Source organism: Thamnophis sirtalis, unplaced genomic scaffold (assembly GCF_051295495.1).
Source record: "Thamnophis sirtalis isolate CommonGarterSnake01/CBP01778 unplaced genomic scaffold, rThaSir2_p1.2 scaffold_5, whole genome shotgun sequence".
In the NCBI taxonomy this organism is placed as follows: Eukaryota; Metazoa; Chordata; class Lepidosauria; order Squamata; family Natricidae; genus Thamnophis; species Thamnophis sirtalis.
Window position 1 is genome coordinate 77,393,758 of NW_028261385.1, and position 18,683 is coordinate 77,412,440.

An 18,683-nucleotide genomic window follows, 5' to 3' on the forward strand; every position below is an offset into this window, starting at 1 on the left:
CCCCCCCCCCCATCTTCTTGGTCTTTAGGAAGGGCTTTAAAACCTGACTGCCCATTATTCTGGGTCCCAATGATGGCATACTGGAAGTGGTTAGAAGATTAAAAGATACCAGCTCCAGCCCGTTGTATCTTGGTTCCTTCCTTGGCTAATTTTTGTTAATTTTAATGTTAATATTTATCATTTTAATGTTTTATATTGTTGTAACTTGTCCAGAGTCACTTGGTAGCAAGATGGGGGGGGGGGAATATAAATTTAATGGAAAGAAAAAGGAAGGAAGGAAGGAAGGAAGGAAGGAAGGAAGGAAGGAAGGAAGGAGAGGAAGGGAAGGAAGGAAGAAAAAGAAAGAAAGGTAGGTAGGTAGGTAGGTAGGTAGGTAGGTAGGTAGGTAGGTAGGTAGGTAGGTAGATAGATAGATAGATAGATAGATAGATAGATAGATAGATAGATAGATAGATAGATAGATAGATAGATAGATAGATAGATAGATAGATAGATAGATCCATGCACACAGTTTTCTGGTTAGCAGTATGGGGAAACATTTTTTACTTTTAGAAAATGCCTAAACATTTTTAGAGATTTCAATTGCCTGGCTGAGAAATTCTGTAAGTTGAAGACCACAAGTCTTAAAAGTTCCAAGTTTGGAGATCCCTGATCGAGATTGTAGCAATTTTCTGGTTTCCAATTAATTCAATACTAGCCCCCCTGAGCTTTTGAGTGTAAACATAATCAGGTATGGGCTTCTGTCTGCTGAGGATCATGGAGAGATAAATGGCTGTGACAGTGGCATTGATGATGATTACATATAGGAAATGGTGTTGGATGAACCATCTATAAGCTCTTATGCGACAACCTGCCCTGGCTCTCACGTCTACATATTTTAGATCAGAAGGATGTTCAGGAGAGTGTTTTAGATAGACATTTTCAATTTTAACATCTCCGAGCTGGAATTTTAGATTGACGTCAAAACTCCTTAAGAATTTGGGACTTGTAAAGCTCATCTTTTAGCCCCAGAAGTTGGCAATTTTCCCCAGCATTTAGGCAAGGGATAGGGCTGACTGTCTAGAACCAGGATAGAGCAAAATATCCTTATGCTTTGTGCTTTCTACTGCTTTGTTGCATAAACAATGTCATAAGCCAAAGTAAGCACAATATACGATTTATTTTCCTTTTAAAATCAATACAAGCCATAGAAAATCAGTCTGGTTCTCTACTGCTCTCTAGTGCTGGTATTAAAAAAATACATGCTCAATTAATTGATTTTAAGATTTCCTTTCCCGTTGTTGAATATACTCTTTAAAAAACTGTTTATCCCCCAGGTATACTACATATCAGTCTCCTGTCACCTACTGGAAGATCAGAATTTCTGCCTGTCTCGAAATGCATGTAAACAAAAGGAAGGAGGAAAAGCTAATAGGCATATCATAAAGAGTAGGGGGGGGGGAGAGAATCAATAACAAGCCACTCTGCTGCAAGACTCTAAGATTCTACTATCACTCTACACATCCTGAGATCATTGAATGGATAATAATGATTGTGGAGCTACAAGCTCTGCTTATTGCTGGAAGCAAGAGAGGGGGCTTAAAATCCACACACTCTTATCCTGACAGTTCCTGACGGCTTGTTTTGTAATAAGATCTCCACGTTTTGTCTCTGCACTTCCTTACAAGCCCAGTGCAGATATAATCTCCATGTTCTTCTCCCACAAGGGGTTTCAATGGATTTTAGTGACTATTCCTGACATTCAGGGAGGAAATCAACTAGCCCACATCAAGGACTGGATTTAGTGTAGGTACGTTCTGTTCAGTGGTAGGTTCAGTTTATATGCCAGATGCTCCAATGTTCTAACTGGTGGCTCATTGTTTTGTAATTGCTCATATTTGATGAAAGCTCAGCTTCTGCATTGATATCATTTTGTCGTGGCCAGGCAAGGGCCAGTGGAGCTGGCAGCAGATTAGGACAATGAAGAGATTGGGGAGGAACATTGGCCAGTCCTGGAGTCTGGGGAAGGCTCCGACGAGTGCTCTGCGTCAGAGGCAGAGATGGGGTCAGGGCCATTTGACAGTTATCAACTGCCTTTGGAGTCAGACAGTGAGGCCGACAAACAGCTGGAGCCTGTTCCCAGTGTGTGCATGTGCAGAGTTGCCAGAGGGAACACCTAAGGAACAAGGGTCAACTTGGGAGTAAGGCCACAGGTAGACGGTGAATGGTCCCTCCCATAGGGAATAAGAGGAGCAAAAGGGGAGGGGTGTTTGCAGGAAACAGTTCATTCCTGCATTCTTGCCAAGTATTTTGGCATCTGAAAGATATTGGCCTGGCCACTCTTCAAACCTAATAAAGGTCTGTAATAGTGAACTATCTTGAAAGACTGTGGGAGAGGAAAGACTGCTGGAGAGGAATTCACTGTAAATTAAATAAAAATGGTTTATTGGGACGAGGACTCGGCTTCGTGCTGTTGGGGAAGCCTAGGTCAGAACACATCTCTATTTGAGGCTCCAGGAACTACACAAAGGACTAGTAGGCAAAGCTGCAGGTTCCCACTGGCAGATGAACATAGTAAAACATGTTGAATTGTGTACTAGCAGTTAGTGGATTGTTAAATCAGATCCGCTTGTAGTTTTGCTTGGTGATTCAGAGAGATTTGGAGCAGTTTCAAATGTTTAAAAATCACTAAAAGTATTATGTATGGTTTGGAAATTCTGCTCAAGAGATCTACAAGAGTTGTAGAAAAGCATCATATCTGTTTTACATTCATAAAGGGAACCATAATATCTGAAAGTCACTCATCATGCAGAACAATTCCAATTCTTTGGAAAATCCCCTCCTGACAGAGACCGGGATAGCTTTGTCAATCGTGGACTTTAGGAAAACATTGAAAACCTTTCTTGTTCTGCCTTGCACAGGGAAAAAGTGTATGTTGAAATTGAAGGCAGGATCTGCAGTTGTGTTTCAGGCGTCATTTTCCAGTTTTTATCTTTGGGATGCTCCCTCCCCAAAGATAATGCAGTTGTTCTGTCATTTTTATTTCATTTTTAAATTTTATCTCAAGTATCATAGCTGGCTGGCTGAGTTTTATACATTTGCCTTTCCCACGCAACAGAAATTAGTTACCAAATATTCTAAATCTCTCTCTCAATAGCTCCAGGGTTTTCTCTCAAATTTAGGGCATCTGGGCTACAGCAAAGCTATGAAACAGCTACAATTGAGAAGCTTATTCCATCTCTGCAAAGTAACAGAGAGGGAATGACTTTTTTTTACCATACACAAACACCATGGACCTTCTGATGTCATTGAAATTAAAACTGATCCCACACCAATTAATTCTGAAATATGTGCTTGGCTGCCACATGAGAACTGGTCTTTAGTGACTTGTGAATATGGCAATGCTATCTTCAGAAGAGAGAGTATTTGTAGTTCAAGGTGGAACTGTGAAATCCTTGGTGGTCTCTGAACTTAAGTGCTTTTCTTGGGCATCTAGATTAACACTAACTATCCCAACAATCAAGAAGTAAACAATATCCAAATCAAGAAACCACAAACATTATGAGAACAAGCCACTAGTACCTTTCTATATATATAAAAATGGGTGTGAGAGTGTGTGTTCCAACATAACTCTGGAACGCCTCGGACAATTTCAACCAAACTTGGTACACAGATGACTTACTCTCTGGAAACAAATACTGTGGGGGTAAGACACCACTAACTCCCCTTCGTGGTGGTGGGGTGTTCTGTTACAATACAGTCTGTTGTGCCTTCAAATGGATTCTACTCCAGTGTAGTTGCCATGGCAATAGCTTCACAGTACTCTACAAGGGGCTCCCTCTGGTAAGGGGGAAAATCCAACATTAGAAATTACATTTGATCCAGACATTTTCAGCAAGGCTTTGATTATTCTAAACACCTGTAAATAAAATTACTTTGATTTGACACTATGCATATAATTCATCCTTTTCCTGTCTAATACAGTATTGAGATAAATAAATATCTGGGCATTGCCGAGTTTTGAGCTAGTATAAAAATAAGAGCAAAGCCCACTTCATCCTAGCACTGATGATGTTATCTAGTTTGGTAATGAAACATCTGCAAGAAAACCGTCAAGTTTAGTGAGCACCAAGGCGTCCGCAATCTTTAGGTACTGTATTTTTCGGAGTATAAGACATACCTTTTTTCCTCAAAAAAGAGGCTGAAAATCTGGGTGCGTCTTATACACTGAATACAGCATTATTTCCCTCCTGAAACCCTGCCCCTTTCACCCAAATGGCCGTGCAGAGCCTTTAGGAGGCTTATAGAGTGCTCCAGGTGGCTGGGGAGGGCAGAAATGAGCGAAAAATGGGTCATTTTTGCTTGTTTTTGCCCCACCCTCCAGGAGCATTCTTCAAGCTCCTAAAGGCTATTTATGCCCCTTTTTTAAAAAAAACAAAAAACAGGCCCGTTTTTGCAAAAAAAAGGGGGCATTTTTGGGAGGTCTGCAGAGTGCAAGAACTTTTTTTTAAATTTACCTCTTCAAAATCTTGGTACATCTTATACTCTGGTGTGTCTTATACGCCGAATAATACAGTATTTAAAGCCTGAAATTACATTTGTTCTAGCTTTCTCTTGTATTGTGCATAGATTTTGAAGATTAAAAAGCCTGAGATGCCAGGAAGTAATTCATTGCACCGGCTTTGTCAAGTTATCTATGATATCCACATATCTCAGAGGACCTCTGGGTAAATGAGATCAAATGATTTGGACTTAGGAAGTAGAATTTGTTCACAAAGCCAGTGTGATGTTATAGTTAATCTGGATCAGATCTGTACTCTACTCCACTTCAGCCATGAATGCTCGTTTTTGGCGATACCTCACAAGCTGGTTGTGGTGAAAAGTTGGAATATAGATCACACAATGAAATGCAATCATACATGATTGACAGATGGAAAGTCTAGACCTAAAAAAACAAAACATGGATACGTTTAACCTTTTATTTGTTTACCACAAATAACTTCACATTTATCAAGCTAATACTGCAGAGAAAAACTTTTAAAAAATAATAAAATATCTGTACACTACATCTGTTACAAATATAGAGGAGGTTTTAAGTGGTTGCACATAGGTATCACATGGTCTACACCCAGGGGTATCCGATCCTGGCAACTTTAGGACTTCTTCACTCTCAAAATTCCCTAGCCAGCATGGCTGGCTGGGAAATTCTAAGCATTGAAATCCATACGTCTTAATTTTGCCAAGGTTGGACACTCTGTTCTACAACACTGTTAATGCATACATGACTAGAATCCAATACAGATTGCCAGTAAATAGTAACTGATGGAAGCTTTTTCTCTATATGTCCGAATGTCAACTAATGAGATCAAGAATTTCTGTTGAACCAAAAACTGCACTGAATTACTACCATTCTAAGATACTGTATGAGAATAGCTGTGTTAGTCTTTGGTAGCCCAAAATCAAAGAGTCTTGATAGCCCCTTTTCAGACTAATACACTTCATGAAAAGGCGTACAATTTTGTGAATTATTGGTCCCCTCATCAGTGGCTGCATCATCAAATGCTTGTGCCTTTTTATAAATATGCTGAGTGTGAAAAGGTGCCACTAAACACCTCCTGAATTTTTGCTTTCTAAAATCCATCTGAAAAACGCTTATTCTGAAAATGTTACAGACCTCCACTTACAAACATCCATTTAGTGACTGTCCAAAGTTACTGAAAAAAGTGAGGTACGACTGGTCATCACAGATGACCATGACTGCACCCCCATGGTCACATGATCAAAATTTGGGTGCTCGGCAACCGGCATGTGTGTGCAACATAGTTGCAACATTCCAGGGTCAGGTGATTGTCATTTGTGTGACCTTCCCAGAGGGCAAAAGTCAATGCGGAAAGCTAGAAGGGAAAGTCTGGAAACAATTGTTGTGGTTGTAAGTAGAGGGCTACCTGTACTGGTATCTTCTCTCACAGTTTTTCTAAATCAGTTTTGCTTAGGTTGAAATTGACTCTATCATTCAATCAGCAGCAATTATGAAATAGTTAATAGCTTATATCAGGGGTCTCCAACCTTGGCAACTTTAAAACTTGTGGACTTCAATTCCCAGAATTCTCCCAGAAATCCACAAGGCTTAAAGTTGCCAATAAGACCCCTGGCTTATATGGTTTTCGGAAGACTGGGCCTCTTGAAAGGGAAGGAGGGAGAAATTATAAGGCAATGGAAGAAAAAAATTAATTACTCTGCAAAATACTAACCTGTTTTACTTGTAGCCTCTTTTAACTGTGAAACTGACCTGACCGAAGCCATCTTGGAGCTTCAATGCTGCCACACTGTAGCTGAAGGATTGGCTGGGGGCGGCGGGGTGGTAGAGATAGCTGGGGTTTTGTAGCCACAATAAAATACTTTCTCTTGGGAACCAAGGACGTTCTCACATATGGCCCGAGGAAGGAGGAGTGAGGTCATCAGGCAACCAGACAGTGTCTTGATTGGCCCATGTGACTGATTATTTGGAGTTGAGGGAAAACTTTTACTTTTAATTAGGTGAAAACCATGGGAACCTTCAGAGTCAAGTTTTCACCAGATGTGTGCCAATATGATAAATCCAATAAAGCTATTCTTTGAGGAATCCATCTGCCTTGGAGTTTTGCTTCCTATGGGTTCTATTACTTCGAACCCTGACAGCCTTATTTGAATGCTTTCATTTTTTTGGCTTGAGGGGAAAAAATACCTGCTCCATCATTCTTTCAGGTGATTTTCCATCACACTCTGAATTACACACCTTTCCAAGAACCAGAGAACAACAATACAAAAATACTCCATATATATATAAGCCGTAATGCAATTTTTTTTCAGGGACTTGAACTCAGGACTGTAACTAGAGTTTCATTTAAGAGTTTTTAAAAAAATAAACTATGCTTAGAATTGGCTGCTTTTTCAGTATTCATTTGGTATGCTTGAATGAGCTATTGCATTAAGTATAATAGTAGGAACTCCTGAACCGAACAGGTGGTTGGACTGAGTGATCTCGAAGGCCCATTCAATCCTTACGTTCTATAATTCTACCATCCTCTTGTAAATTTATATTTTTCTTCATTTTCCTTTAACATCCCAGTGGTATTCTTTGGGTATTTTTAATATGCAGATCTCAGGGATATAGACTTACAATGTTAACACAAACAAAATAAAAAAGTTAATATAAATACGTTTACACCCCAACATGCTAATTTGGAAAAAGGGACATTCTAATACATTGTCCCCATTAATGTTAGTAGGTCTTTTAATGAGGTATTTATTCCCATATAAATAAAGAAAAAAATATAGTTATAAGGAACAGTATTTTCCAGAAGGTCAGTAATTAGCACATAAAAGCAGCAGGCACAGACAGAACATAGCCAAACAAATTCTCAAAAAACAAACAAACAAACAAACAAAAAACCCTAAACTAAATTAAAATTAATTTCCCCTTGTTGACTTTCTCATTTTTTTCTATTCCTAACTAGTGGCAGTAATTATATTTTCAACTACATTTTTCAAATCCTGCTGAACTATTGCACAATTTACAAACTGTCATAACAGAAGAACATAGGACACCTGGTTTAGTAATCACAACAGAGACCCACAATGTTCATTAAGTGAAATGGTTGCTAAGTGAAACAGAAACTGTGCTTATGATCGTAATTCAGCCTTCGTTTGCTTTACAGACCTGAAAACATTATAAATGCAAGGACTGGTCATAAAATTACTTTTTCATCATTGTCATAACTGCAACTCATTGCTATACAAGGCAGTTAGTCGCTAAGCAAGGACTACATGTAAGAATATAAGGCAAGGATAGACCGGAGGACTTAATATGCGTCTCTACCTTAACCCAATGTCGTTAATTTGAAATCAGTGGTTCTCACTAGAAAAGAGAGAAGTGAACAAGGTAAATGTTGAAGTGTGTGTGTGTGTGTGTGTGTGTGTGTGTGTGTGTGTGTGTGTGAGAGAGAGAGAGAGAGAGAGAGAGAGAGAGAGAGAGAGAGAGAGAGAGAGAGAGAGAGAGAGAGAGAGAGAGAGAGAGAGAGAGAGAGAGATTTTCTTGCTTTAACTTGCTGTTTGTTTGTGTGTATGTTTATGTGCACGTGTGCATTGGTTTTCTAAGCTTCCAAAGACTTGCAAACATTGGACAAAGGTATCGTCGAAAATAATAATAGAAGGCTGGATCTCGCTTTGGCATCTTAAAACCTGTGTGTGTCTCTGTATGTGCATGCATGTTGTGTGTGTGTGTGTGTGTGTGTGTGTGTGTGTGTGTGTGTGTGTGTGTGTGTGTGTGTGAAATGGAGGAGGTTAAGCCAACCATAGGGCATTAACACCTCTTTTATTGCTTATTTGCTTTAAGACACAAAAATCATGTTTACTGTAATTCACTTAGCATTGTGATTCTATGGGCGATAGAAGTCAATCACAAGAAATTCACTGGGTGGTCTGTGACCCCAAAAACTCTGGCTTATATTTGTACAGTAAAACTCAAGAGACTTTGGGACAAGACAGAAAACAAGCTCCTAATAAGTCAGCTCAAAGAATTACCCAACTCTAGAGAACTGTAGGAAAATACAGGTAGTCCTCAACTTACAACAATTCACTTAGTGACCGTTCAAAGTTACAACGGCACTGAAAAAAGTGACTTAGGACCGTTTTCTCCCATTACATTTCCAGCATTCCCATGATCATGTGATCAAAATTCAGATGCCTGGGAACTGCTTCATACTTATGACCATTGCTGTGTTCCAAGGTGATGTGATAATCTTTTGTAACCTTTTGACAAGCAAAGCTAATGGAGAAACCAGGTTCACTTAACAACCAAGTTACTAACTTATCAACTGCAGTGATTCACTCAGCAACTGAGGCAAGAAAAGTCATAAAATATGGCAAAACTCACTTAACAAATGTCTCACTTAGCAACAGAAATTTTGGGCTCAATTGTAGTAGTAAGTAGAGGACTACCTGTATGGAAAACAGTGTTTGTCTTCTGCAGTTATACAGCCTTCAAAGTCTGGGAAGAAGGATGTCAGATATGTATCTTTGTTTGCTGTTATGAGAACAGCTTGAAACCATTTTTTACTAAGCTGTTATGAAAAGCTACCAAATATTCTAAGTTAAATATCATAATATTTTTAATTAGGTGGTTTAAAATCAGTGGGTCAAGCTCTCACTTTCTTTTTGTTGCAACAAAAGCACTGGAAATATTAAAATGTGTTTTTAGAAGCCAGGATTTGGGATCAATCTTTCCATCAATAATTCTTAGGGTCATTTATGAAAATGAGATGTTGATGAAAGGCAATTTGTAGTCTTGACTGTAAAAGGTTTGCTTATCATTGCTGATGACCCCATAAAGAAAGAAGAGAAACAATATTCTATTCCGTGGGACTCTGCAACAGGTAGGCATTACCACCACATATGTCCTGTCTCCTAACGAAATGTCCCTATTTAGGAAAAAAAAACATGAAGGTCAATTCAGTTTAATAGTTCTATGAAGGATCAGGAAACTAACTTTCTTTCTTTCCTTCCTTCCTTTTCTTTCTTTCTTTTTTTAAAAAAGTTTTCTTCTTAAGCACTATTATTCCAGAAAACAGTTTGTCCCAGATCTCATGTTGGGCACAAGGATATTAATAAAATTGAATCAAATGAATATATACGCTTGAGAGCTTTAAGTTAACCCTGGCTAACCAATAGCCAAAATTTTGTGTCTTCCAGAGATTACAGAGTTCCAGAATTCCCCATTACAAATCCCTCAACAATCACACAACATGCACCACCAGTTTATCACACCACACATTTGATTATTATGGATTTCAAATTTTGTCACTTTCTTATCCTACAGAAGCCAATCTCTGTAATTCAACGGTATAAAAATAAGACCATTCGTTATTTTTCCCCTTGATTAAAAACAGCCTGGCAAGCTAATAAACAAACACCCATCTCATCTTTGGAGACAGGACTTATGAGAGAACAGTCAAAGTCACAGTTCCTTTTGTTCTTTTTAGAAGAGCGACAGCTTCCTCGTGGGTGACCCCTTCCAAGCTCTGCCCATTGACTGCAATGATTTGATCTCCTCTTTTAAGGCGCCCGTCTTCTGCTGCTGCACCCTGCAATGTTTAAAGAAACAGATTTTATTTTACAGAGTTACATGGAGGGTGTCCAACTGAAGCCATTGGCTACACCATAATGTCTATTCTTTGGTTTTGGCTTTACCATTGGACTGGCCCCAACCAATATAATTCATATACCATGGGGATTTTTGTTACAATGGGGTTCTTTTGTAACATGCTTTTTCATTAAGACAAAAATCAGGAATTAAGGTTTAAAGTAGCCAGTATTCCATTCTTATAACTTGTTCACCTCAAATATTTCTTTATTAGAGTCCTCTTGCATTAAACAAAGTGTTGTAGCAGAGAGAACTGTAGGACATTTCCTATGGTTACTTTAATGTAAATCTTTTTATTTGTGGACAAATTCTGAATAATAAAAAATCTACGTTGTGTTTGTGTGTGATTCCAAGATGCAGAAAAATGAAAGGAGGCCCTGCAACATACAAATATTAGATGCATGAGATTTACAGAGATAACAGTGCCCTGTACTAAGCTACAGAGAGTGAAATAGGAGGCATTATCAAAATTTCTGTCTTTTTTCTTTTTGTTCCCATCAGTCATTCAGGTCAGCACATCACATATGTAGTGCAAGATATGTGGGACAAAGTTAACAAGACACTAAAGCAAGGTAAGAGCTAGAGGTGAGACATCTCATACTTTATAGATCAGCAGTTTTGAAACAATGTGGCACACACTGGTACCCAGCAAAGAGTCTACAGGTGTACCTCTCAGCCAGAACCCCATCTCCCATGACATCACAACAGGTGAGCCATCTCTATTTCTCCTTCCCAGCCCCAGCACCTGGGATGTTGCTACCTGAAAGTCCTGTCTGTGAAATGCATGCTATGAGATGAAAAGGGGGGAAAACCTCTATTCTAGGGTTCACCGACAAAAGGGCAACCGACAAAAGCGCACCTGACTAAACTGCGGTGACAAAACCGCGAGTTCTAAAGTGCTCCGATGAATGAGCGCTGAATCGCGCCAACAACAGCGCGGCGACAGAAGCGTGCTGTAAAACTAAACCTAACCCTAAACGTAACGCTAACCCTAACCCTAAACATAACGCTAACCCTAACCCTAACCGTAACCCTAAACCTAACCCTAAACGTAACCCTAAACCTAACCCTTACCTTAACTTAAATCCCCCTTCTGTCGACGTGCAGTTGTAAATCGCCCTTCTGTTGCCGCGCTGTTGTTGCCGCGCTGTTGTTGGTGCATTGATGACGTCGCAGTTTTAGCGACGCGGTTTTATCGGCACGCTTTTGTTGTGTGCAGTTTTGTCAGGTCATGCTATTCTAGATGGTTTGGGTTGTATAGTACTTTGCCTTTGGTCACACCAATCCCACTTGAAGGCAATGGTTTGCTTTCTGCTCATCTACCAATCGTTTTAGATTATCTACATATATGTATGCTAAGGCTCAACACAGACTTGATGGCAGCACATAATCAATAATTTAGGGAAGACAGAAAGGACCATGTCGAAGTATATATATGTCTGGATTTAAAACACAATAACTAGTTAGCAAATGAATTTGGTATCAAGTTCTTACCTTTGCAAACACAGTCTTAACATAAATGGGCAGATCTCCATGAGGACTTCCATATCCACCTACAATGCTAAAGCCCAAGCCATCAGGTCCTCGATCCAGTGTGATGGTTTTGTATTGGGGGGGCCTATAACACACATACACAAAAGTTGTCTCATAGTTCTGCTCACTTTAGCAATTGATCATTAAACAGTCTCGATTGTCTAACATACATATGTACAAAACAAACTAAACATTGTATTATATATTTCTAGAACTATATATGTGCGCCAGTCAATAACCTTTATTGAAGACGTCTTCATCTTGCAATGAACTGATTTGGGCTGACAATTCTCATCCTCCTCTTCCTCCTCCACTATTATTTATTACCAGTATTCTGTATTAAACCCTTTCAATGGCATATTTTTGTTATGTTCACCAAAACAAAGGAGCATCAAACAACTTGGTGGGATGAAACCCACAAATGGAACATAGAGCTAGAAGGATTTAAATTATTTAAAAGAAATAGACCAAATAAAAGAGAAGGTGGAGTTGCACTATATATAAGAAATTACTACATCTCTACAGAAATAGAAAACAACAATGATGAGAACTATCTTGAATGCATTTGGGTCAATATTAAAGGTTGGGGGGGGGGAAATGACATTGCCATATGTCTATACTACAGGGCGGGGCATAACCTTTTCCTAGGGGGTCACAGCAACACTTGTAATAACAACACAAATAATTCATACACCATTCGAAAGCCCATCAAAAACTGAGTTTATTGACACGATTTAATAGTCAGTATGACCACCATTAGCCCTTCGAACAGCATTCAAACGAGGTGGATAAGAACACAACAAATCTTCAAACAGTTCCGTTCGATTTTCCAGATTTTTCAACACAGTTTCCAAATTCATTCTCAAAGTTTCAACCGAAACAAATTTAACATTTAATAGCTCATTCAATTCAGTTTTTTATGGGCTTTAAAATGAGGTGTCGCGGAAGTTGTAAACTGCTGTCGATCTTGCTGTGACCCCCTAGGAAAAGGTTATGCCCCGCCCTCTGGAAAATCTGGAAAATCGAACGGAACTGTTTGAAGATTTGTTGTGTTCTTATCCACCTCGTTTGAATGCTGTTCGAAGGGCTAATGGTGGTCATACTGACTATTAAATCGTGTCAATAAACTCAGTTTTTGATGGGCTTTCGAATGGTGTATGAATTATTTGTGTTGTTATTACAAGTGTTGCTGTGACCCCCTAGGAAAAGGTTATGCCCCGCCCTGTACAGGCCACCCAACCAAGCAGAGGAAGTAGATGAACTTTTTGCTAGTCAGCTAAGGTATGTAGGAAACACACCACAATAGTAATGGGGGATTTTAACTACACCAACATCAACTGGGAAACAAACTCTGCACCAAGTGGAATATCCAAAAGGTTCCTAACAAACCTAGCAGACAACTTTGTTCCCCAAAAAGGAGAGAAGGGAACAAGGGGATCGACTATATTCGACTTAATTCTCACTAACAGAGAGGAAATGATAGAAGGTGTTGAAGCCACAGGAACCCTGGGGGCAAGTGACCATGCAATATTGGAATTCAACATTATGCAAACACAAGTAATAGAACAAAGTCAAACTAGAGTCTTAGATTTTAAGAGAGCTAATTTCAATAAACTTAGAGAGAGCTTGGGAAGAATTCCATAGATGAGAATCCTCAAGGGGAAAACAACTCAAGAAGCTTGGGAAATTTTGAAAAATGAGATTACAAAAGCTCAGTCTAGCACAATACCAATGAAGAAGAAAAATAACAGCTCCCAAAAGAAACCAGCTTGGCTGCATAAAGAACTCTCTGACAAATTGAAAGACAAAAAAGTTAAGTATAAAAAGTGGAAAGGGGGGGGACATAACTAAGGCAGAATATCAGCAAATAGCCCGACCCTGTAAAGATGAAGTAAGGAAAGCTAAGGCTCACAATGAAGAAAGGATTGCCACAAAAGTAAAAAATAACAAAAAAAGCTTCTTCCAACATGTTAAAAACAAGAAAAAGGTTAAGGAAACAATTGGTCCATTGCTGGGAGAAAGTGGCAAGAAGGTGACAAGCAACAGGAAGAAAGCAGAACTATTTAACTCATTTTTTGCATCTGTCTTTACACAAAGGGATAAAACAGTCCAACCTATCAAAAACAGCACCAAAAAATCAGATTAGGAACACAAATTGAAATAGGGAAGAAAATGGTAAGTGAGCACCTGTCTACCCTAGACCAGTTCAAATCACCAGGACCGGATGGATTACACCCCAGGGTTCTGAAGGAACTGGCAGACAAAATCTCAGAACCTCTGAACTATATCTTTCAGAGATCCTGGAGCACCAGGGAACTGCCAGAGGATTGGAAAAGAGCTGATGTGGTTCCCATCTTCAAAAAAGGAAAAAAAATAGATCCAGGAAACTATAGACCTATCAGCCTGACCTCAATACCAGGAAAGATTCTGGAAAAGATAATCAAGCAACGAATTAGCGAACACCTAGTAGTAAACAAAGTAATAGCCAAAAGCCAACATGGGTTTGTCCAAAAAAACAGATCATGCCAGACTAATCTTATTGCATTCTTTGACAAAGTGACAAAATTAGTGGACCAGAGGAATGCCGTCGATATAGTTTACTTGGACTTCAGTAAGGCATTTGATAAGGTAGACCATAACCTACTACTAGATAAAGTAGAAGAATGTGGGTTGGACAGAATCACCACCAGATGGATTCGTAACTGGCTGACCAACCACACTCAACGTGTAGTCCTCAGTGGAACTGCATCTGCACGGAGGGAAGTATGCAGTGGAGTACCCCAAGGCTCTGTTTTAGGCCCAGTACTCTTCAACATCTTCATCGATGATTTGGATGAGGGAATAAATGGGGAACTCATCAAATTTGCAGATGACACCAAGCTGGCAGGAATAGCCACCACTCCAGAAGGTAGACTTAAGATACAGAAGGATCTTGGCAAACTTGAACATTGGGCCCTATCTAATAAAATGAAATTCAATGGTGAAAAGAGTAAGGTTCTACATTTAGGCAGCAAAAACGAAATGTACAGCTACAATATAGGTGGTACCTTACTCAATAGTAGTAACTGTGAGTGGGATCTTGGAGTCCTAGTGGACAACCATTTAAATATGAGTCAGCAATGTGCAGCAGCTGCCAAAAAAGCCAACACAGTTCTAGGCTACATAAACAGAGGGATAGAATCAAGATCACGTGAAGTGTTAATACCACTTTATAATGCCTTGGTAAGGCCACACTTGGAATACTGTATTCAGTTTTGGTCACCACGATGTAGAAAAGATATGGAGACTCTAGAAAGAGTCTAGAGAAGAGCAACAAAGATGATTAGGGGACTTGAGACTAAAACATATGAAGAACAGTTGCAGGAACTGGGTATGTCTAGTTTAATGAAAAGAAGGACTAGGGGAGACATGATAGCAGTGTTCCAATATCTCAGGGGTTGCCACAAAGAAGAGGGAGTCAAACTATTCTCCAAGGCACCTGAGGGTAAAACAAGAAGCAATGGGTGGAAACTAATCAAGGAGAGAAGCAACTTAGAACTGAGGAGAAATTTCCTGATAGTTAGAACAATTAATTAGTGGAACAACTTGCCTCCAGAAGTTGTGAATGCCCCAGTTGTGTGGCCCGTTAAATGTCTTTAAGAAGATGTTGGATAGCCATTTGTCTGAAATGGTATAGGATTTCCTGCTTAGGCAGGGGGTTGGACTAGAAGACCTCCAAGATCCCTTCCAACTGTGCCATTGTATTGTATTGTATTAACTTCCCTAATCATAAAAATCTTGACATTCAAGCTTGCAATAGACTGTTGCCAATTTCAAGTCGAACGGATACTGAATTCAAGTAAATTTTCTTACTGTGGATTTGATAGTCAAGTTAGAAAAATCCATATTAACCACTATAAAGTTGATAAACTCACCCCAAATCATCCTGAAAGATGCTGCTTGACGTTAGACCAGAAAATGTTAGACTAGATGTTGGTGGATCCTGCTGTTGGCTAGTTATGACACTGACATCTCCACCAGCTACAACCTGCAAGTTAGTGTTAAACATAAACAAATGAGTATACAGATCATTATACAGAAGATGGATACAGCGCCACAAAACAAAATTTGCACTGAATTTTTATATTCTATGTTTTAAACGCATAGAGCTATATTCAATATATATCATCAAACTTCATGAAGAACTCCAAACTGCTCTATGTTAAGAGGCATAACTATACCTACAAAAGCAACTGAATGTTTGTTTGGTTTTCTTCTGCTCCTATGTGTGTTTGGCTTGTCTTCATTTCTCAAATAATATACATACTGAACACACTCACTCATTTCCACTTCCTATTCATCCTGTCCTCAAGTTTAAACTAAGCCATGTGCTTTATTGTTATGTATTGCAAGCTTGTTTGATTTTGACATCTGTTCAGTTTCTCTTCCCTTTTTCTTTTTCTCTCTTATCTCACTTTTTGGTTGAAGCATAGGTCTAGGTACTAATTGCTTTGTGCATATTACAATGATCATTCAACTAGTGCTCTGCTCAGCCTGTTTAGTTACAGAATCATTTCTTTTGAACTTGAAGAGAAATTCAGAGAAAGCTGCATATTTGATCTGAATGGAGAAAACTGGGTTCCATAACAAGCTCATTTCTCAATTATAAAGATAGCTGTTGATCTATGACCATAAAGGAACCTACTCATTATGATTACAAATGACGATGGTTATTAAGTGAGATGGGCCCTGCTTAATGACCCCTCCTGCCTTCCCTTCCCTGATGAGGCCATTAAAAGAATGTGTGGCCCGTTAAATGGGTGCCCCAAGTGTGGGGGAGCACAGGTTCAGGTCTGCCTGTACTGGGATTCTCAAGGCCTTTCCAATCCTCTCAGGCACCCCTGATCCACTCCCTGCCCCTCAGGATTTCTGCAGGCCTCAGCCTGTTCCCAACCCCAGCCACTCAGCCTAAGAAGCCTAAAGCCAAGTAGCGGTATATGGGGAGTTCTTAGAACTTGTAGGCCAGGATGGGAAGAAGGCCTGGCCCACAAGCTTGGGTGGCTGAATGACTGGGTTGGGGGCAGGCCAAAGGCCTGCAAGGAGCTGATGGGAAGTGTGTGTGCATGTGTTTATGTGCGCGCGCACGTGCAAGCACCACTGTAGCATATCTGTGTCAGTCATAAGGGTGAACAATCGTGGAGGACACTGCAGTTGCCATAAATTTGAAACCAGGTCATAAGTAGCTTTTTGTGAATCTTTCATAAGTGAAAGACTACATGTATATCCCTAGACCTCCATAAATACACATGGCATATAGACAAACACTATTATTATGTCTAGTTGCAAATAGAACCAACTCCCTAAAGAAACACATTCCTGCTTATAATCATTTTTAAACACCTAAATATAGCAACGATATCCAGAATGTTAAGATTTATGATATAAATGCCCAAGACAGGCTGCTGGTATGATAACATTAGCCATATGCCTGGTTTCCAAATAAAGATGTTTAGGACATTTTTAATTGCAGCTGATCACACAGAGGAATGAGCTAACAGTCGTTTTCACAGCAGTGGGTTGGACAGATGCTTGCCTATTTAAAGCAAATTTACCTGTGTGATGATGTGATCAGCTGCAAAATACCTTGTGCTTCAACTTATGTTCCAAATGTACCTTAAAAGACATACTGATTACAGATTATTGTGCAGCTTTTAAAAGGTACTACAAATATACGTAGATGTAGAGAGTAAAAATGACCTTGATGAAAATACATGTGAACTATTGCCTGGATACAAGACGCACTTTTGAGTCCATAACAATGGGATATGGTTATCATCTCAAGAAGCTTTTCATAGAAGAGAAATGATAAACCACACAAACCTAGTTGATTTATGCAGATGTAGTTACTTTTTCTGAGGGAAACTTAACTAAAAACAAAACAAATATTGGAAAAGGATGGTTTTGCATGTCAATGATTTGCTTGTGCTGAGATATTAAAAATAATGAAGTTGAGTAAGAATAATTTTGGTTTCACAAAAATGAGAGAATTGAATTCGAACTGAATTTGTGTTCTAAGGAGGAGCATGTTTTGCCAAGATGTGTAAAAAGAAGATACAAGAAGACTTTGTCATTAAAGTTTTCTTCTTTGGGATATAAAACAATGCTACATCAGTGGGAAAACATTACAATTTACTTTGAACTCTAATTTGAAAAGTAATTTCTATAATATAATGTAGCATTGATATTTAACATCCAATAAATGATCAAAGATGTATCATCATGTCAAACATTATTGGAAATGATGTAAGTTTGAAGGCACTTTATATCACCTTAAATGTACTTTAATTGAGAGAATTCTTAAAACAAATATACAACTAAAACCAGATGTTTATTTCTTTTAGATCTCATGAATAAAGAGCTGGGAATTGTTCTATATATAACTGTAGCCAGACTTCTCTTTGCACAGAGATGGAGAGAATGGATGCTGAAGTTAATGGAATTGTTTGAAATGTCAAAATTGACTACCTTAAAGAAAAGACTTTGTCCAACTTTTTTTTCCAATACAGACTATATAAAATATAAAAATGATATATTAAGTTTTTGATTTGATGATTAAGAGTGTTTATGATTATAGAAATATTAGATATTATTGAATTTTTGATATACATATTTGTAACTCTTTGTCTCTTCTCCTATACTTTTCCTTAATGGTTTTGTTTTGATATTTTATGTTTTTCAAACATTTAATAAAGTATTTTTAAAGAAAGTAGTCCAGATAGATGTCTCCCTGATTCCCTGTAGTATAAGGGGCGGAGAAGTAGCCTATTTGTAAGATTCTGTTATTACAAACCAATTTCAATAAAAAATAGTTTCAGGCCCCCTGTACAGTTGATTTCCAGATCTGACCTATCTTATGGGTCTGGCATATAGTTCCAGATAGCCATCACAATATATAAATCATAATATGAATACTGTGTTTCCCCGAAAATATTTTCTTTTGACCCCCGAAATA

At 38.8% G+C, this 18,683-nt stretch overlaps 1 protein-coding gene across 9 annotated transcripts in view; it reads right to left on the reverse strand.

Moving 5' to 3' along the window:
- Positions 1-5,882: 5,882 nt before the first annotated feature.
- Positions 5,883-18,683, reverse strand: part of MPDZ (multiple PDZ domain crumbs cell polarity complex component) — a 112,859-nt gene continuing 100,058 nt past the window's right edge. For all 9 annotated transcript variants that reach the window (XM_087716083.1, XM_087716087.1, XM_087716080.1 and 6 more), the window contains 3 exons: positions 15,607-15,719; positions 11,654-11,777; positions 5,883-10,100 (listed from right to left, as the gene is read on the reverse strand). In XM_087716083.1, the coding sequence (XP_087572209.1) occupies positions 9,954-10,100; positions 11,654-11,777; positions 15,607-15,719 (384 nt within the window). In that variant the 3' untranslated portion in view covers positions 5,883-9,953. The remainder of the gene's footprint in view (positions 10,101-11,653; positions 11,778-15,606; positions 15,720-18,683) is intronic.